Source organism: Aphelocoma coerulescens, chromosome 21 (assembly GCF_041296385.1).
Source record: "Aphelocoma coerulescens isolate FSJ_1873_10779 chromosome 21, UR_Acoe_1.0, whole genome shotgun sequence".
Taxonomy (NCBI): Eukaryota; Metazoa; Chordata; class Aves; order Passeriformes; family Corvidae; genus Aphelocoma; species Aphelocoma coerulescens.
In genome coordinates this window covers 5,164,353-5,185,589 of record NC_091034.1, presented here as the reverse complement: position 1 = coordinate 5,185,589, position 21,237 = coordinate 5,164,353, and the positions used below count along the sequence as shown (strand labels likewise).

Genomic DNA, 21,237 nt, shown 5'->3' with positions numbered 1-21,237 from the left:
AGGGGCCTGCTGAAGGGTGCAGTGACTGAGCTGGGGGACAGGGCTCAGGCCAGGATGCCGATGGTGTTGGAGCACACAGTCCTGGCACCAGGTCCCTGCAGCCTCAGGGACAGCTGCAGAAACAGCCCTGGGGCAGCACTGCAACCCCTTGCAAGGGCTGGAGATTTGGCTTGACCCAAACCAAGCCCTTGTGACCCCTCTGGGAGCTGTGCTGAAAGAGCTCCCTCCCTCCCTCGCTCCCCACCACCAGGCAGCATGGAGGACTCCAAACCATCCAAGGGCTGCCAGAGCCTTGGTGTCACCTTGCAGCTCCTGTATGTGCCACAATCCTGCAGGCACTGCTGCTCAGCCAGCTGCCATCGAAGCAGCAGCCTGAACACCTTGGCAAACTGAAAAGGTGGCTCAGCCTTTTGGAAGTGGCACTAGGTCACACTGGAAGCGAAGCTGGAAGCTCAGCTCTGCTTGCTTAGAGCTTCTGTTTTAATTCTGTTGGTAATTCTGAATTATAGAGAGTGATAAAGAGAAGTCCCAGGGGAGCTGTGGCTGTAAAATGGCAGCTGCTCACAGCAAGAATATGGTGGTGAAGGCTGTGGTTCTGCACTGGGGCTGTTGTTGGAGTCTTGGCAAAACTTGGCACTGACAAAAAACAAGGAAGAAAGGAGGAGGTGGGCTGGGGAGACCGACTGAGCGTCTGACTCTCAGGGATGCTCTTGTGGGAGTACTCTGCCATGTCCTACTCTCTACAGGCTGGCTTCTCACTTCTGACCGTACACCTCACACAGTGACATCAAAAAGGAACTAGAGGAGATTCAGATTTCTGCCCAGTCCCATGGAGAGTGCTGTTATGTTTATAAAACCTGCAACCCTTGCTTTCCAGGGGTTTCATCTCAGGAGCGTCCTACAGATGCAAAGGGAATGGGAGCTGCTTTTCAGCTGAATATAATTTATTGCACATTTTACATTTAATTTCAGATTGACAGAATGCTGGCCATAAGTGAAATTGAGCCCAGCACCAGGAACTGGTCACAACTGGAAAGTTTTGGTTTTAATAAAAACAAATGAACACCCCTTCATAATATGAACTTGTTTTTTAGAGGGGAGAGCATCTCTTTTGGAAACCTCATTCTCCTGGTGCAGTGACCTGAGCACAGAGAACCAAAGCTGCCCAGAACGGGCCAAGTCCACATCAGGAAAGGAGTTACAGCAGTTGTTAAAAGCAACTCTGCACTGCCAACACATGGGTGTTTTCCCCTCTGCTCTCACCCATGAGCAGCAAAGGCTGGTCTGGACTTAGCCAGAGCAAAACTATGACCAAGCCACGATGATTCCTTGTTTCTCTGTAAAAGCCTCAGTGATGCTGATGTACCCAGTGTGTAGCAGATTCTACAAGGTGCCGTTTCCAGCTGCTGCATCACCAGGCCAGGACTGCCCTTCTGCTGGAAATCCCTGGCAGGGCTTCTGGGCAAGATAAAGCCAATGGATTTATGCCATAACTGCTGCTTTTCAGAAAGGGCAGATGAGTGTTACATTTTCAGCTTTTTATCCATTTGGCCTCCCTCCTCACTTTGGTATGGTTTACTTTATGAACTACATTTATTCTTACTAGAAATAAATTAGATGTGAAGAGATAGTTGCAGCATCTGAATCAAATGAAATTAATTGCTGTCCTTCTCCCTCGCTTTGCTCTTTTTCTGGAAATCCTTGACAATACATGGTTGTGGGTGGCAGAAGAATTAATAAAACTATGATACACTGTGTCCTTGTCTGGAAGAGCAGTGTTGGAAATGAGCAGCTGGATGGATTGGTGCTGAAGAGGTCCATGTTACTACAAAAGGCAAATTCATTCATACTTAAGCACATACTTTTCTTAACAAGTGCATTTCAAACACAGATTTGAGATTGAAACAATCACTGACCTCTCTCCAAAAGTATTTGCACAGGGGACTTCCAGGAGGTGGCCAGAGAACTGAAATTCCCCTCATGAGCAGGAGAAGGTGTGTTACCTACCCCAGGAAGTATGTGGAGAAGTGAGAACAGGTCTTCGTCCCTGCTGAGCGCCAGGAGGGAGGTGTGAGTGCACGAACGGGCCGTGGCCAGCTGGGAGCAGGATGCCCGCTCAGCCCCTGGGCAGAAAGCACTGTGCACTCAGAGTCACACTGCTTTATTGGGTACCGAGCCACAACTCAGATATTGCCTGGGAGCCGCCTGGAGCAGCAGGGTCTGTCCTTTTGTCCCTAACAGAACCGGCAGGACACCGCCTGCTATACAGACAGTAAAAATAAAAGTGTCTCTGTTCAAACTCGCAGCGTCCGGGGGAGGTTTTGCAGTTTCCGTTGACCCAGGTACCATGAGAGACACGTGTTCCCCGGATTAGCCATCGGCATCGATCCTGTGAGCTGTGGGGGAGAACAAGGAATGGACACGTGCTGGAGCCCACCACTGTACCATAGACAGGCAGGAACATTTCTGGCTGCTAATGAGACACAACTCCAGTATTTGGAGACATTGCCTCCAATGCACTTCTGGAAGCTCTGTCAGTTGGATGTGCCGCTCACACTGGGCAGGGAGCTGGTCTAGGGCAAACAAAGGTCTGTGCCCTTGACAGGGGTATCAGTAAAAGTTGTCACAAGCAGATACTGGTTTCACAGAGCTATTCCACCAGGGAAAATATTTTGGCAGGTAAGATAAATGGGGACAAGGAAGAAATCTGGCTTGGGCCTCCATACATTAAATTCAGTCCCCAGATGGCCACCCAGTGCTGTGAACTGCACAGAAGGATGCTGGCACCTGTGGGAAGTCTCTGCTTCCAGCCCCATAGAGATACAGACTAGCTGGTACAAACAGCTGCAGAGTTGCTGCTGAGTTCTTTTGGGTCTTACTGTAGAAGCAAGTCATGGTCAGTCTGTTCCAGTAACCCCAGTTCTGAACCCGAGTTCTGTGTGCTTCACCACAGAGCTGAACTAGTCCATTACTGGTTCCCCAAGGAAGATGCTGGGCAGCCTGTACTACTTACATTGCTTTGGTATCCTAAGGGCCTCATTGTCAGCTGACATCACTTGGTGCAGAACTCCTCGGAACTGATAAAGCACTTTCAAACTCTTCTCCTCACCCACGCAGGGGTCGTAGAAGCCTGGAAGCCCAGCCTTGAACCAGAGAAGGACAGACTGAGCATTAGGGAATGGACTTTCACAGCTCTCCAGCTGGCCAAAAACATTTATTAGTGCCAAGACAAGGTGTCATAAAAAAAAAAAGAAGAGTTTTGTTGCCAGCAAGGTGAGACACTGGGGAATCACCTCCACAAGTTTTCAGTGCACAGAAGTAAACCAGGGGGTTGGGAAGTTCTTGGTGTACAACCCCAAGGTCTGTAACACCCACTGTCCCACAGTGCAGACACTGGCACTGGAAAAGCCCCGAGAAACAGAAGTTCCTGGAAGTTTGTAATACTTGGTATGTAAATGGCATCTGTGAATTGATCCAGAGCCACTGGAGAGATCCCCTGGCAGGACACCATATGGTTCAACCAAAATTCTGAGCCATGAATTTGAGTCCCTGAATCTGGGCTTTGACAGAACAGCTACGTACCTTGGAGGCCTCTGTAAGGATGAGTTTAGAATCCTTCACCAAGCACTGCAGAGGCACAGTCACATCTATAACCTTCACCTTCTCATTCTTCCTGCTGTTGTCGTTAACAAACTTCCCATACCAGGCGTTCACTACAATCAGACCTGCATTTCCCAGGAAATCACAGCTGTGGTGGAAGGCTTCCACTGACAAAAAGACCATCCCAGCATTTTGTGTTGCTTTCAGTGAGATTTAATTCTCCTGGCCTGGACCCATGCTTCCCAACAAAGAACAACATTTTTACTTGGGTGTTTGTTAGCAACCTTCAGCACTAGAATGGAGTGACAGGACTTCAGTGCCACACTGATGTGACAGTCCACGTGGATATCAGTTCACTTTGGAACATTCTGTGGAAAATTCCTAGTAACCATCAGAGATCAGATTCCCACTACAATCCAGGAGCAAACCATGTAAGGGAGCAATCAGGGAAAGCTGAACTTCCGACTACAACTTTTGCACCTATTTAATACACATACCTCTCTCTAGTGGAGAGGTGAATCCAGACTGTTGCCTTCAGTCTGTTGATCCACTTCACACCATGTCCCAAGATAATATTCTGTGATCCCTCCTAAGCTCAGGTACCTGGAGCTGAGTCATAATGGGGCTCCCCCACTACGTGTGCAACAGCAACTACACTGCACTTCATCAGTAGTGGGAATGAAGAAACAACGTGTTTGCATTGTTTCTTCTTCTCTTCAAATTTATAGAACAAGTAAATGATACAATAATCTTTACCCATTCTGGCTTCCTCTGCTTCAATTATCCTTCGGACTGACTCCTGCATTAACCGGACCTGTCACAACACAAGTGGCAGAGCAGAAATCATGCATGGTCAGACACCATGGCCAGAAGAGAATGGTCCAGAGTGAAAAGAGTTTTCTTTCACTAAGGGGACCGAGTTATAAGAAAGACTCACTGCAGCTTCAGCCTCCTGCTTCTTCTGTAGGATGTCGCTGGCTGTGCTCTCCCGCTGCTTCTCCAGCTCTCTGGCAGAAGGAAGACAACATCTCATCAGGAACACATGGCTGGGATTCAGGCAGAAACTGGCAGGGTCTGCTTACCCACCCTAATTACAACTGACCCACAACCTCACACAAATGAGCCTGAGTGAGACTTCCTCAGGAAAGTGCAAGCTCACCTCTCCTTCTGTGCCCTGAGGTAGGGTTTGATGACCAGCCTGTGCATGGCAAAGTAGATAACGAGAGGTCCCACGGTGGCATAGAACACGGCGCTGGGAAGCAGCTGATCTGTTAGGTGGACAGGGAAGAAGTAGGTCTGGCTGGCCCTATTCAGCCTGCAACAAAGAAGAGCAGAGGGATGGTAAGAGGAAAAGCAGAGCTGGATGTGCTTGATGAAGCACATTTAGCAGCAGTGCGTGCTGCTGAACCAAGGGGAGATGAATGAGGAGCTCGAAAAGGTGAAAGTCTGATAAACTGAAAAAGCCAACGGTAGGAAAGGCAGCTGACACCAGCCAGAGCCAGACTTTGAAGCAGCAGCTCGTGATAGTACCTGACCATTCTAAAGTTCTTTTTTTAATCTCAGGAGAATTTGCTTGGTCATTAATTTCAACAGAAAAAGGGACAAATGCTTCTAGAGAAGGCCTGTGTTCATAACAATGGCATGGGCCTTCAGGGCAGGTGTACGTGAATATTTTTCTGATGTTTATAACAATATTTATTTTAGAAAACATGAGTTTCCTTGGGCCTGAGTTCTTCGGGCCCTTCAGCAGTTTCACACCCCACCTTATTTGGCCCCAATCCAAGTGCACCACAGCACAGGGACACTTAATGAGCTCTGTCCCTCTGTGAACTGCACCTTATTAATGGTAAAATCATCTGCATTTGGTAATGGTAGTTCCCTAATTCAAGCATACACTTGTGTACAGCATAATACACATGGAATCCAGCTCTACTAATATTTTCAGAAATCTTCCATTCACTTACCAGAATGCTCCAAATCTCACTTTAAGCTGTATTCCAGAATATTCTGATACACACACACACACTCTGAGGTATCTCAGGCTGTGAGTCACACTTGTGGAAGGCACCCACTTCTTACGGTGGGCTTACAGCTTGCCTTAGAGCTGAGGGCAGCTGCACCCTCTCCAAGTGATGTATCAATACACCTGTATTGCCCTGGGACTGGGACTTCCCCACCTGAATATTGTAAATAGAATCATGGAGGTTATGGTCAGCCTCTGTAATTAAGAGTTGTGATCTTGAACTGACTTGATTTTCAAGGAGACTCCTTGAGGAACACCAACGCTGACAGTGGCTCCTAAAACACTGTGTCTGGAAATCTTCCTCTCTGCTCCATACTCCACTATGGTCCCAAAGAAACCCGCCCTAGAATGACAGAACCAAGAACTGTTAAGACAGGGAAGACACTTGAATTTCTCTTGTAATTCCCAAACAAGTAAAGCATGGAAATGCATCTGACTGCAGCAGATGTTGGCCTCTGGAAGATTCACTGTGTATCTCCAAGGTGAGATTAGCCCTTCCAGCTTACCAAGTAGTAAACAAGAACTTCTGGCTTTCTTATTGGGGATGATACAGAGATATCATACACAAGTATTTTAAGTTCCACTTAATTCCAGAGGCACAAAGGGCCAAGCCTCCAAGACATTCACTTCAGCCTTTTAAAGAGTGAAAAGCAGACTCCCAAAAGCCACAGAAGCATTTGGTTTGTGTGGAACCTGGAGGCCTACAGCAGCAGGAGAGGTCAGAGTCCTCAGGCTGCGAGCAACATGAATTCCCTCTTGAGCACTTACTTGAGAGAACCTTTCACTCGTGTTTGATCCTCATCCTGAAACTTATGCTGGTAACTGACCATCATGAAAGAATGGGGGATTCCCAGCTGAAACACAAGAGGCACAAATGTATGAAAATTGGCCACTGCTGAACTTTCCCCACAATTTCCTATCTCACCCTTGAAGTAGCACAGAACACAGAGCAGTGCTTGCCACTTACAACCTCTGCTGTCCATGTTGTCCTGACCTTACTCTAAGCTGACCCATGTCAGCTATGACAATGCCAAGAGCTGTGCTCTGCCAAACAGCTGGTTACCTACATTAGGTCTAACGTGGGATATACCAGCTGCTCCTTTAACCTCTAATCCCAAAGCAAAATACTGCTGGGACAGGAAGGTGTCCCACCTGTGGCTCTCACCTGCATTGCCACAGTGAAGTGGCTGGTTTTGGTGTCCCGGACAATACTGGTGTTCATGGCTGACTGGATGCCCCACCGCCACTGCAAGTAGCCCATCGTGTTCTTGTCCAGGTTGCGGGCCAGGACTGTGGTGAGGCCGGGGCGGACTCCGCGGGACGAGAACTGCAGGGCACAGTTTGTGGTGATGAAACTAGAGAAATGAGGAAAAACTCGTCAGTGAAAAAAACCACAGGCTCCCAGGTGGCCTCAGATTCCTTCTTGCCCAGGAACTTTGCTGCATGCCCAGAGACCATCCTGCAAACAGCATGGTGCTTGAGGCTTTCAGGGAAAAATCAAAATTAACTTAGAGTGCCCTGATCGCAGTGGCGCTCAGGAGAGCAGGCTGTGCCCTGGTTTATTGTCTGCACACAACGCTGCCCAGGCAGCCTTTGCATCCAGCCTTCCCCTTCCTGCCCTGTGCAGGTAACATCCTGGTCTCTGCAGAAGAACACACTGGGCTACTGGCACAGAGCAACCCTGCTATTTAATAATCCTTGGGCATCAGGTCTAAAAGCCAGCGCTAAAGCACTCTTTGGGGAACAAGAACCCTGTACAAGCTCTAAGGAATGGTATATTTACTAAATTCAAAAATATAAACAGGGGGAACCTACATGAGCTCCTGTGATGCTCTGACACGTGGCTCCAATCACAGCCCTTACCTTGTATTCTCCTTTGCAACCTGAGACCTCTATTCATTTGTAAACAGACATGACACTAGTTGCAAATTTGGCATTATTTCTCTAAAATACGACACATCATCTCCTGTTTTGCTGTCAGAAACTCCCTCTCACACATGGAAGCATCAGAAGAGCTCCCCATTTTTTGTTCTGTTCCCAGAGCAAATGGCTGTTGCTCTGATTGGAAATCCTGCCTCAAGTACCATGATTAATGAGAAGATCAAGTACAAATCTAAGGATGTGGAACACAGACCTTCCTTAAACTGGAAATATGGAAAGGGAGGGCACCAACACCCAGAAATAATGCAAGTATTTTGACAATACAAGTACGACCTTAAGTCTAAAGCGAAAATACCTTATTTTGTAGGACAGAAAACAAATCCAAAATTAATGTGGAAGGGAATTCAAGTCATTTAGTTCCTTATTGTGGAATATTAACCACTAGGCCATTTCTCTAATATTTACCATCTTGGTGTAAGATTACGAAATATCTTCAGCCCAAAGAGAGGTCCATGAAGGTCTCCAGCTCCAAACTCCAACTGTTGGAATGCACAGTGCCAGAGTGTTAGAAGAAAACATCCTTTACAACTGTGACAAAGTATGTCACAAGCATCATTTTCATCACAGCTGTTTTACACATCTGGTAAGACAGTAACATTTACCACCTCTTTCAGCACCCTCCCTTTTCTGCAGCTTTGCATTCAGAAGAAAAGGTGTCTCGCTGAGTTGGAGCTCTTGGGTAAAACAAAGCCACTTTTGTAAAGCTACAGGTGACTGCTACTGGCACCTGCTTTGGTCACTCCAGGAAACATGGAAAAAACTCCTCCCTCACAAAATCCTGATACAAATCAAAAGCCTCCAGTCTGTGAATCTCAAACGAGAGGAAGACTCCTCCTGAGCTGAGGAAGCAGGCTAGCAGGAGCTTGTGTGCAAGAAGGAAGGCGCAGGCAGCTTCCAGCTATACCAGTGACACCACAAGCATCTCAAACACAGCCCAGCTTTGAGGTGCAACATGGGACCTTCCAGCTGCTCAGACCATATCTGCTGGGGGGTCAAATTATTTCCCCCATAACTTCCTACCATGCAAGCAAAGCAGTTTTGGAAGCAAAGGCCAACTATTGCACTGCCCTAAAGTGCCTGCTCACAGCACTGTGCCTTCAGATGGAGAAAATTAGAAAGACTAGAGACATCAGGTAACAATTCTGTCTGCACAAGTGAAGTCCAAATTGCATGGCCAAATGGAGGGGGGAGAAAAATAAGAAAAAACAAGGTTTGGTCTTCCCTTTGTCTCATATTCCTTTAAGAATTCCTTTTTCTACACTTTATAGAACATGAGAGATGAACCACAGCTAAAGTCTCCCCCTGCCCCCCCCAAATAGAACACTGGGTAATAGATTGAATATAACGTTGTGTAACAGGTGTACTCTTACCTCTCCCCATCCCTTGGCAGATGTCACTCGTCTCAGTGCAAGATTAATTGATCCCCCTCCATTCCCATTCTGGGTGGAAAGGTTACCAGACAGTATTGCTGTATCTGTGGAAGTCAGGGGTGCCTGAAAAATGAATATATTGTTACAAGTAACTCTGATCCCAATTCACACATTTAGTGCATGTTCTGCAAGGACATAATCACCACTGAAAAGTGTAAATGGTTTTGTAGTCAAACATCAAGCATGGCAAAAAGTCAGATAATTCTTACCGTACCAGACACTCGTGACACCTGTAATGTACCACCTTGAAGTCCTGACCTTGAGCTGTAAACCCTTCTCTTCTCTCTAGCAGACTAAATTTCTACCATTCTCTGAAACAGGAAATGCTTTCCATTCTTTTCCTTATGCACATCCTCAAGACTGGGTGCCATTTGCTTTCATCCACTGAACACACTCCTTTCAGTGAGAACTGGGCACTGAGCATCCCCACTGGCAGGAGGGCAGGACCACTGCAGCCCACAGACCAGTCACCCAAACACTACAGAGCCAACCCAGCATTTGGCTAGCTCCAAGCTGCCTCTTCCCACCCGTGCTGGCCACCACGTCCCCCCCAAATCCTGTTGAGAACCCCTGAGCAGCGTGTTCTGTGTTCTGTGGTGCCTCATTCGCTCACGCCCTGCTCACACGGCATCATCTGCCCTCCTCACCTCGATGGACTGGGATATGTGCATTTTGTTTATCTCAATCTGGGGAAAGCTGCTCCCAGGCACATCTTCATACTCCTCGTCGTAGCGATCAAACAGGTCAGTGGCATCTATTCCCACACTAATTGTTCCCTGAGGGATGACAAGTGAAACAGGCATTTAGCATTAGCAAACATCTGGCGTACTCAGGATGAGTGGCTGAACCGTTCCTGGCATGATTACATTTTTGTGCAGTTTTCCATTGTCCTGCAATTACTTTTACCACTCTAAAATGCATTTTCTAATGCACAAGGAAAAAGTGAATGATTAAAATATTTCAAAACAGCAATATAAATCATCAAGCAGACTGGAGAAAAGGCAGTTTTTCAGCAAAAACTCCACTTGCAATCCCGGGAGGTCATTTTTCTGTTGTGACACATTACAGAAGCAGGTACAGGTTTCTTCTTTCCCCACAATTGACTGTGCCCTGTCAGTATTTGAAAGTTGAAATAATATATTCTAGAAATTGATTTTCTTCAATGGAACTTAGTCAGAAAACCTCTACAGACTTCTTCTTACGAGTTACCTAAACCAACTTAGGACTGAACTGTATCATTCACTTGCAATTGACCTTGTTAGTCAAATATTTTGATTTCTTTTTCTAGTTTATGTTTAGTGATCAGAAGGAAAGCTTGACAAAGACATACTTTTAGCAAGTGGTAAACATTTCCTTTCTCAGACCATAGAAAAACTTATTCCTATGAAAAACTAGGCCACAGCTCAATAGTCTGGCTACCTGCTGCTGTGCTCCCTCAGACTAACTGCAGGAGTGTGTTTCTTTGAAAAGAGCACAATTAGATCCTTGTCTGGGTCATATAACTTCAAGATGCTTTGGAAACCTTCCCCGTGGACCCATCTGACAGCATCCCAGCTCCTAAAAAACGTACGGATTGCAATAAAAACCCCCCTCTGTGTGCAAGCACAGACTGAACTCTGAGCAGTTTGTGTATGGAAACTATATAGCTGGGTAGGTACAAACCCCACCCACACTGAGGCCAAGCATGGATGGAATAAATCCATATTTCAGTCTGAAGGAGTGTTTTTCCTTGATCTCTAATCAAATGCTGGACCATAAATAAAGGAAGAATTGCAGAGTCTGGCAGGACTTGAACCTACTCTCTGCCTGGGCTCCCAGGCTATCTATTTGCTGCAGAGATTCCTAACCTCTTCTCAGTGTTTATTTTCTGATTACTTATGAAGCAAAAATTGGATAAATATTTTAAAACTGAAAGGTGTGGTTATTTCCAGTAGAACCCTGGAACAGAGGCTGTGGCCCAGCTGTTTACTAACCACCCTTGGCAGATGGTGAATTTCAGAGCAATTGCACTCATTGTTCTGAGTGGTGACACCAACAACCAACTCCTGCCCTTTCTGCACTTTCAGGAACCATCTGCAAAGTCACCTTCAAGGGACTCCAGACCCTACAGCTTCTCCAGTTTCAGCCCTCTCCTATGCCATGCTGTTCCTTGAAATGAGGCCAAAAGAAGAGGGAAGCAATGGAAAACCTCTAACCACCCTGGAAGGGTGCAGTCCTGTACTAGCAAACACCCACTAGAGACCATCTTGCTGTACTTGGCTTACTGGTGCCACAATGCTGCACACTTTGGAAAGATGCACCAAGATGCACACACATTCCTGAAATTCACTGCACCTCGTATCTATAAAACACACTCAAAATATTAGGATTTTCTTTTTCACACATATGAATTGTACAGCAAATATCCCTCCCAAAGAAAAAAGGAAACCACCTGAACCTCTCCATGAAAATCCACAAGATCTGTTCAGAGAGAAGGAGCATCTCACCGTTCCCTCCCCGGCTCCCCAGCAGACCTCCTACTCCTCTGCCTTTCCCTCAGGTGAGAGGTGGACCCTGGGCAGACCCTCCACCTCCTGCCAAGCAGGTGAAGTCACCCTCGGAGGTCTGTGGATCCTGGCAAGGAAACTGGTTCAGGCGCAAGCACAGGAAAAGCAGCAGATGGTAAAGTTAAAAATATTCCCAGAGAACGAGAGCACCCCTATGCCACCGGATAATGGAGGGGACTGCTGCTGCTCCCAGCTCCCATCAGCCACCTGCTCCGACCATGGGAAAGGAAGAGCACAGGAGAGAGCTGTGATGCCTGCTCAAAGCTCTGCTGCTGCAGAGCAGCAGCTCGGCAGGGCAGGAAGCAGGAGTGGCACTACAGACCCATCGGAGCTGGGATCAGCTTTTAAAGTCACCTTTATTTGTCACCCTGCCAATAGGAAACAGACTTCACTGATGGAATTTGCAGATGTGCCAGAGGATATATACTTCCTCCTTAACTTTTTTCTTAGGGATTTACCTTCAGGAAGGTGACACCTGGATGTTGTGCCATGCTTTGCCTTGAGGGACCAGCATTCCTTAGATATCGACCTTCCACAGCAGGAAAATAACTGGATTTAATTTCTCCTAACAGGAAGTTGTTCTTCTTAAACCTAGTAACGAACTTTTCAACCCTTCTGCACATCTTTGAAAGGAAAAACAAAGCTCTAAAAGCAAATAGGAGACTCAATTTCAACCCTCCAAATTGCCTACATCTGGTTATTGCTCAACATTTCTGGTTAAAATGCTTTATTTTTGTGGAACTGTTTTATAGAACCAACAAAATGTTGGAAATTTTAAAATAACTTGCGCTCGTGTATGAAATGATCACAGCTGCGCTCCCCAATTCCACGGGAACACTGCCTGGAGAGGCATTTCCATCGGCTGCCAGCCGGCAATTGCTATAAACACCCAGATGGCTAATTTTATCCCAGGACACAGGCTGAGGCTCACAGTGCAGCTCGCAGCCACGGCGAGGCGCCCAGGGAAAATGTCACATTCCTGAAGCAGGGAGCAGCAGAGTGGGAGATAACCGTGCCCCTCTCCTAGAGCACCTCTCTGACTCCACTCACCCACACCTCCAGCAGGGATAGTTTGCCTGGCTCGTGGCACCCAGAAATCCCTTCCTGCCTGGAATAAAGCTGTCAATAGATACACAACACTTTATGCTTGTTTATCCTTCCGGTACAAACCAGTTCTTAGTGTCTATGCCCTACCCACAGCCTGGGGATCTGTACAGTCCATTTGCTTTGCTAAGAGCAGTGCAAATCCGAAGGCAGTGCCAAGGTGAATGTCTCAAAATGTTACAGCTCTGCTTAGATGGATGCTTTCCTTAGGATCCAGTCCTAAGCACCACTGCAATCCCACATCTGTCCACTCAGAGGACACTGTGATTTTACACTAACATATGAATTCATTCCGTTAATTGATGCAGCTCTTGGATAACGTTAGTCACTGCATAAGAACCAAGATTTTTGTAATTCAACAAGCTTTGAAACTTCAGTCAGGGACCATCCTGACAAAGCCCAGGTTTGCCTCACACACTCATTAAGCCAAGAGCCAGCAAAGCCACCATGAATCTGAGTGATGGATACGCTGGCCAATCGCCACGTCCATCTTTCCCTGCCATCCCAATGGTATTCCTGAGCACCTCTGACCAGCCAAGGTTAGCTGTGAGGTGAGTCACTCAGGGTCAGAGTCTGCTGCTCAAACAGACCAAGATGGGAACAGCAGCTGGGATGATTCTCATCCTGAGGGCACAATCATGCTTTCCAAAAACAGGCACTAACTGTGACACTGGCAGGACCCCAACCCTGTTCAGGTTGACTTTGGTCACAGCTGCTGCCCAGCTGGCTCAGGGCTGCCTCAGATTTGTTGCTGGTTTAAGCTGCATTTGAATAGCTCCCTGCATTGTTGTGACACTGCAGCAGTGCCAAAGGGAAAACCTGTCAGGTAGCTGCAGTGAGTTACATTTTATTTAGAAAACTTGGAAAGAAATCATAAATATTTCAGTGTTAGGTCTATTTTCTGAAAATTGCTGAAAAAGGTATTATGTCCCAACATGTTTCTCTAAGAAAAGAAGAACATTCAGTAGGGGATTGTTCAAAGAATGAGCTGTTCTCCCTATATTATGCAGAGAAACTGCAAAGACAGAAAGTCATGCAGCAAGTGTAGACACATGAGGGGCTGTTCCCTACAGGCCCTCACCTAGGCTCAGCACACCCTGCACACTGGTGATAATTACAGATCCACTCTTGAGACCAGGATTAAGTCTTTGCTTACCTTTGGATTAGTTCGCTGCTGCAGTCTCCTCTCTTCCCTCTCTCTCTGCAAACGCTCAAATTCTTCCCTGATTTCAGCTGCAGTTCTCTTTCGTTCCACAACCTGCTCAAAAAGAAATGAAAACCAAACGATTACCAAGCAGAGGCTGCTCAGGGCATTGTGGTGCTGGAGGGTCAGAGGCCCATGGATGCAGGATACATTACCATGCTGCCCTGGCTGCTGAAACCACCCTGCACAAATTTCAATAGGCAGAGTTTGGAACGAAGCACCCGGGCCAGATTAAAGGGCAGGCATGAGAGAAAACCCCATGCCTTGTGAGAAGGGAAAATGGTTTTGTTATTTCTATTCCCTTGACAAAACCAGGGCAAAGATCTTTCCAACCAAAACTACAAGACACTGCAGTGCAGCTGTTACCCTCAGCAATCCATTAACTGCTCTACCAAGTGTGGACACAAAAATGAAAATGACTGAAAGTCTCCAGCCTGAGGTAAACTGATTCAATGAGAGTTGTGTGATTGTAGGCTATGCTGGTTCACAGATGCTTACCTGACAAGGCTCAGGGAATGAGGGTTTTATACAGGCCCAGTTTTGGAATGGATAGAAGGAGTATTTGATTTGGCTTTTCAAAATAAGATCAAGTCTGCCAAAAGCAGTTCAAAAACATCTGTTACATCCTGGATCTGCTCCACATTTCTAGCAACTGACTCCCAAGTTTGACCTTGGTGCTGACCTGACCCAATACCATAGGATTCTGCTTCAAGCAGCACAGTGCAATCAACTAGGGCTGGCAGAGGCCAGCAAGGGACTCAAGAGCTGGACAGACATGAGTGGAGAAGTTCTGTTTCAAAGCCCATAAAACCCAACCAAAACTAAACCAAACCAAAACCACAAAAAACCCCACCCCAACAAGCCCAGGAAGAAAAAGTAAATTCAAACTCAGAAGCTAGTTGATGCTGAAAAAAACAAGTTTCAGATGAAAAAGATGGGATTAGATGGACAATAATGACACATTTGTCTCAGATAAAGATGTTGCCTGTCATGGTAATATCCTACCAGGGAACTCTGAATGTCAGGTTTATTGTTCTCTTGTCAAGTGCAAAACCAAAAGGTTCTTTGAAAATCCATCATGGTGTTTCAGCAGGGACAGAGAGAGACAGAAATAACTAACCAAGGATGCCTTCAAACCAACAGGCATTTATTACCAGCCAGGTGTCAGTGTAGCTGATAGAACAATGGCAGATAAAGGTGGGCTTAGTCAAGGCCACTGGCCATAACGTGCTCAATTTCTCTCACCTCCCAGCCTTCCATCTCCAGTCCTCTCCTCCCATATATGTCATAGATGGCTCTGGTCTGTGGATCACTAAGCACTGTAAATTGAAACCAAAAGAGAGGAGAGAACTCAGTTTTTGGTCTTCTCCTCTGATTTCGGACCAAAACACTCATGATATTTGGAATTCAAGCACAGATCCTGGAAACATCTTGTTCTACAGTTGCACATTAACCCCTATGAGGCTTCCACATGCTTTACTGAGAGGACATACTGACTTTTTCCCCCAACAAATCCAATTTTTTTCTTCTTCTTTTTCTGAAACAAGAAAGTGGAAAGAACACAAGAGACATGCAGCCTAAGTGAATGTGCAGGGGGGTTTCTAACACTGCTTTCTTTGACTGAAGGCGACGCAAGCCCTGTAACAACCATGCAGATTATGAGTAATTCGGCCAGAGCAGTCCCTGGGCCCTACCTGGAAATGGCACCCACCTCTGTCTGGCTTTCAAAGCTCTGTGGTGCTTCCTTTGATCTTCCTCACCACCCATGTCCACTCATCCTTTCCCACCTAGTTCCCACATGTGGTACGTGCCAAGCACCAACAGAGCAATTTCCACGAGGCAGCTCATGCCTTGCCAAACATTAACTAAGGGGTAATGGCAAAGGTGTGTGTAGAATCTGAACCTCCCAAAGCGTCACCCAATGCAATGGACAACACAAAACACAACAGGAGACTGCAGAACAGTTACTTTAGAAAAAGAGTGGGCACAGAATTAGGAAGAATCTTTAAAGGGTAAGGCATATTTAAATGCATAAGTTCCTATAACACACCTTTCTGTAAGAAAAAATAAATCAAAAAATCACTATTTCCTCTTCCAGGGTTTCAAGACCAGGTTTATCATTATCATGTATTTCTTGTGCCTGTGGGGAAACTGATGTGTCCCCAGGAAGCTAGGGGAGTACAGTAAGGCAAAAAGAGGCTTATACTGGTAATTAAGTTTTGGTCTGAACTAGTGGAATATTATTGGACTTGCTAAATGTCACAGGCAGACACTGCTTTTTATGAATTCTGGTAAAATGAATCTTTTGTCGTGTGGTATTAAAGAGATGGAAGAGGAGAAACAGAAAATAGGCAGGAGGTAGAATGGCTCATTTCCAAGATGTCAAAATTTTTGCTTGTAACATACTACACTCCCATTTGGTACTAAACCCAATTTCCATGTTCATTGCAAGGCAGAGCCGAGCGGAGCCAGAAAATTCAAAGGGAAGCTGCTGCCTCTAATGTAAGGCCACTCACCACACTAAAATGAAATTACTGAAGCATTGTGAGTTTTTGTTCCCCACATCATCAAGGTCAGACCTTCCCTGCTCTCCCAGCAAAAGCTTCCACGTGTCCTAACACCTAACCTAGGGACAACAGGAAAGACTCCACACATGCTCAAGTCCAACTGGAAGGAACAAATGCTTATCAGTCAAAACCAGGGGAGTAAAAAATATTCACTCATATTTGATCATTTTGCTTTAGTTTCTCTTTAGGCTCCAGGACTGGGTGCACCAGGTTTGTAACATGGATGACTCCTACCAGCTTCTAATCCACCTGCACTCCAGGTGCAACTTGCACACCAGGATTTAAGTAAATTTCAGTTTAATTCAGTGTATTTGAAAAGGGCTTTGGCACAAGAATAAACTCTAACTGCTATGAATCAGTTGTCCTCCTTTCAGTCTGAGCATACAGAAGAACTTGCTGGAAATGGAGACCACAGCCAGGTGACAGGGAACAGAACCCAGGGATGCAGCAGTTCATCAGTACAATATGAAATTGTCTCTCTGTTTGAAGCTTTTCAGTCTTTATTCTCCTATGGAAGAGGTCTTCAGAAGTAAGGGAAGTGATGAGAAGATCATTTACAACATGCAGGAGGTAAGACAGACACTCCACATCTCATTCCCTGCAGTATTTATATGGCATTTCTCCTCTGACTTATGGGACAGAAGCAGGAAACAGCATTGATAAGTACCAGAAAATTTAATTATTACTCTGTAATAATAAATAGCTTCAAAAAGCATGAAGACACAGCTCTTCCAGAAACCCCCTGCAAAGTTCAGCCTCCCCCTGACCTTCATACGCTTGGTGGACAAGGTTGAAGAGCCGCTCAGCCTGGGTTTTGAGCTCAGGGTCGCGGTGCTTGTCGGGGTGGTACAGCATGCACAGCCGGCGGTACGCAGCCTTCAGCTCCTCCTGGGAGGCCTGTGAAAACCACCAAAAATGAACTCAACGACAGCCAATGCCTCTTCCAAAAGGCCACTCTCAAGATCAGCCCTGAAAGGAAAGTCTGTCAGCTGTTACACTGCACTACTTTGGCCCAAAACCAAGAATGGACTATTGCTTCATTACATAAGTTAATAAAATATTCAGTTATCACACCAGGATTGTCCACACTATCTGTAGTGCAACAAGGGACCTCAACAGCTCATTAGTGTATACCCAGGTATGAAAAATTATGTTAAAACCCCACCACCCAAGCAACCCATGTTCAGATGTTAGTTGTATTATGCAACTACTATCCCCTCCAAATCAGAAAAGCAAGAAAAAGCAGCGTTGCATCAGATAAAAATACATAAATCCAGATATGTACAACAAATTCTACTCATATTTCAATCTTAACCCTCAAGGAGACACTGTAGCTATTCAAAAGCACTGTCTTTCCACAGCTGTAAAGGTAAGAAATGTAAACCCACGGTTCTACACTCATCCCAGCCCCCGCCTTGTGCTCCCCAGTACCCCCTCCTGCTCCCCAGGAGGGTCTGTGTTGTGCTGCAAGGGAGGAAGCTGCATCATCTGCCCACAAAGCCACAGACAGATAACCATGAGAACAGAGTGCCACCAAATGCATCAAGAACGAACCCGCCTTGTCCTCTACTGCAACCACTCTGGGACCTCAGACGGCACCTGGCCTCGTTCCAAGGACATGGATGGCTCTCTCAGAATCAATACAGAAAAACCCCTGGTCCTTCCATTATCATCTCCCAGCAATGTTATTTTTGGACTCTACAGAGTCCTGGTAATCTCCCCTCTCTCACCTCACCCTGCTACATCCCTTGCATTGCAGCTCCTGCCCATTCCTTGGAAATTGCTTAACACCTACTTTTTAGAAGAACAGTTGCTAAAATCAACCAGAGCTTCCCCCAGGCAGAGCTTGAAAGAGCCCAGCCATCCAGTTCCCAAACTGTCCGGGCAGAAACCAGTTCCTGGGTACAGGAAGCCATTCCTGGAAGAACACCCAGAGTAAAAGAACCAAAACCTGATGGTCCAGGCTGTCCCCAGGGGCTGCCACAGTCAGGACCCAGTGCAGTCAGTGAGGGGGGCACCCAGACAGGAGTGGATTTACAGACACAAATTCCATTTACTCTTGATACTCTTCAGGAAGCAAAGCTGTCACAGGTTCCTAGCTTTCACTGGGGAAATAAAGGTCCCAAAAGGTAATTTCTTAAAGTAGTATCTTTTTTACCACTTGTGGCAAGGAGGGTTTCCATCACAGAAACGCACTCACTTGTGTCTCAATGCCAGGAATCCGTTTGGATTTGAGGACAGATTGGAATGTTTTTTCTGCATCTTTGTACTGTTTCACGTTAATGTTTTGAAATGATACAGCAAAAGGGGAGCTGCCAAATTTGCTGGTCCCAAGACAGTAGGGACAGCTACAATTAGCTTTTTTCTTCCTACTACCTTGTGCTTTCTTGGATATCAAATTTAAACTCGACTGGGAAGACAGGGGAACATATAGGCCCAAAATGGCATTTTTAAATCAAATTAATGATAAATGGTTTAATGTGCTATTGATTATGTAATAGAAATGAGCAGGTTCGTTTTTCATAAATGCCATGTTCAATAAAATGTTAGATTGGGCATTTCATCATCACTGAGTAGTTTGGGTCACTGGTTCAATATTCCACGAGCAACAGTCTCTTTGAAACCGCTAAAGAAACCCTGACATCATTTTTAGACTGCCAGGAAATGCAGTCACAAATAATTGTATGTAAGTTACATTTTTATTACCAAAACCCTAGTCAACATTAAAAGGCCTCCCATCTCCCTACTTGAAGTTTAAACGGCCTCATTTAAGGTCTCAAACACAGCACCACGTTTTTAGCAGACTAACATCTCTAAAAGATGAACCATTCACACACACACAGAGCAATTCCTGCTCACAGGATCCTGCTCCCATGAGGTCACTACAGTTCCAAGCTCAGCTGCCACATCACCCTGTGCTCAGTACCCAGACATGCTGTTCACCGCATCCACTACAGGACAGCACTGCTGAAGATAATTAGCAAGGGGCAATTAACAAAGCACCCACTCCTCTCTCTTGGAATTACTCCCTTGCAGACCCCTTTAACTCAGTTTCCAGCTCCCTACTGTACAAAACTCGAATGTCCTGCTCTGGAAGCCTGGCTAAGTTAACCATTAAACTTTCCCCAGCAGTCACAAGCCTCGCGCGGCTCCCACCTCACTGTTTTAACCTCTGCACGCTGCTGACGTTTTGGAGGGGAATTACGAAAGCTCCCAAGGAATGTACAAGCATGGCCCCGTCGGCTTTGAACCAGATGTGGGCTCGAGTCGCACAGAATTTTTTTAAAAGTAGCTCAGCATCAGGGAGTTCTGCAAACAGCGTGGCCATCACATGCTGTTCCTTCAGGAATGGAGCAGATTCCCACATATGAGACACAGGAGACTGGCCCCGTAGCTCAGGGACTGACAGGAGTCCCAAAGGGAACTCTTCCAAGCTATCAGACTGAATCGCTTCCAAATCTGGATCTCCCACTGCACGCAGTGGTGGTTCAGTACGAGCCTTGTCCAACTACAGTGGCCACACCCAGGCTGGCGGGCTTGATGAGCCGTCTATACATGTATACACACATGCACATATATATAATAGATCGATATTGCTGCTGCACTTGCTGAAACAAACTACAGCACAGTTCCTACATCCAGATCTTTGGGGATCTGCCTAATAATTACTATAAAAAAAGCAGTTGGCTCCCATTAAGTTCCAAACTGTTCCGGTGTAACAAACCTGCACCAATTAATAGCCATCTATTCTTAAAAGTGAAATCAAGGACTCTCGACCCTCCTTTCTTTGGCGGGGAAGATGTTTTGCAAAACAGTAGGTGTTTCCAAATTGGAAACGTTCGGGAAGTCTGCACAGCCGTGCCCGAGCCCGCGACCGAGGGGACGCGGGTGTGCCCCGCGTGCGCGGAGTTGCATCAGGAGCGCCCCGGGAGAGCCCAAACCGCCACAATTCGGAACAAACCACGCATTTCTCGGCCCCAGCCGCCGCTCACCCGCCGCACTCAACCGGGAGCCCCGCGGCCTGGCCCGAGCTCTCCCGCCCCGCCGCCGGCAGCGGCAGCAGCAGCAGCCCGGCCCGGGCGGAGGACACGCCGCAGGGGCGCCGCTCCCGCCGCGGCGGGCACGAGGGTCTCGTCCCGCCCCGCCCCGCGCGGCCCCAGCCCCGCGCGGCCCCGCGGCCGCACCTCGCGGCGCACGTTCAGCAGCCCGTAGTAGTCCTCGTTGTCCGGCGCCTCCTCGCCCAAGGCCGCCGCCATCGTCCCGACCTCTCACCCCGCGCCGCGCGCTGCGGCGCCACCTACCGGCCCGGCGGTCCGACCGCCTCCCGGCGCACGCGCGCCGGCACCGCCCCCCCCCGCGCTCTCGCGGCCCGGGCGTGTGCGCGTGCGCGTGCGCGGCGCGCGAGCCGGGAGGCGGTGGCGGCGGTGGAGGCGGCGGCGAGGGGTGAGTGAGGGAGGGACTGAGGGAGGAAGCGCGGACCGGCACCGACCGGCACCGACCGGCACCGACCGGCACCGACCGGCACCGACCGGCACCGGCCCGCTCAGCCGCGCTCCGCTCCGGCCACGTTCCCCTCGTTCTTCGCCCCGGCACTCTGACGCGTCTTTGCCGGCGCGGTCGCTCCGTCCCCCAGCGGCGGCTGTGGCAGTGCCGTGGGTGCTCAGGGCCTCCGTCCGCCCGCTCCCGGGGGATAGCGAGAGGGAGGGCGACCGCGGGTGCCCGTCCCCGGTTGCTCTCCCGGTGCCCGTCTCGGTGTCGCCGGGCCCTCGGTACCTGCCTAAAGGGCAGTCGTTCACTCCGGTCATTGACGGGACCTGTAGGT

General features: G+C 47.5%; 1 protein-coding gene across 1 annotated transcript; it reads right to left on the bottom strand.

The window, feature by feature from the left end:
- Positions 1-923: 923 nt before the first annotated feature.
- Positions 924-20,699, bottom strand: DNAJC11 (DnaJ heat shock protein family (Hsp40) member C11). Its single transcript, XM_069034865.1, has 16 exons — positions 20,600-20,699; positions 17,183-17,312; positions 15,094-15,167; positions 13,801-13,902; positions 9,642-9,770; positions 8,935-9,057; positions 7,970-8,043; positions 6,789-6,978; positions 6,392-6,477; positions 5,850-5,966; positions 4,760-4,915; positions 4,538-4,607; positions 4,357-4,414; positions 3,583-3,725; positions 3,014-3,143; positions 924-2,396 (listed from the first exon to the last, which is right to left on the bottom strand). The coding sequence occupies exons 1-16, from the start codon at positions 20,669-20,671 to the stop codon at positions 2,371-2,373; spliced, it is 1,680 nt and encodes a 559-aa protein (XP_068890966.1). The 5' UTR covers positions 20,672-20,699; the 3' UTR covers positions 924-2,370.
- Between the last annotated feature and the right edge of the window lie 538 nt (positions 20,700-21,237).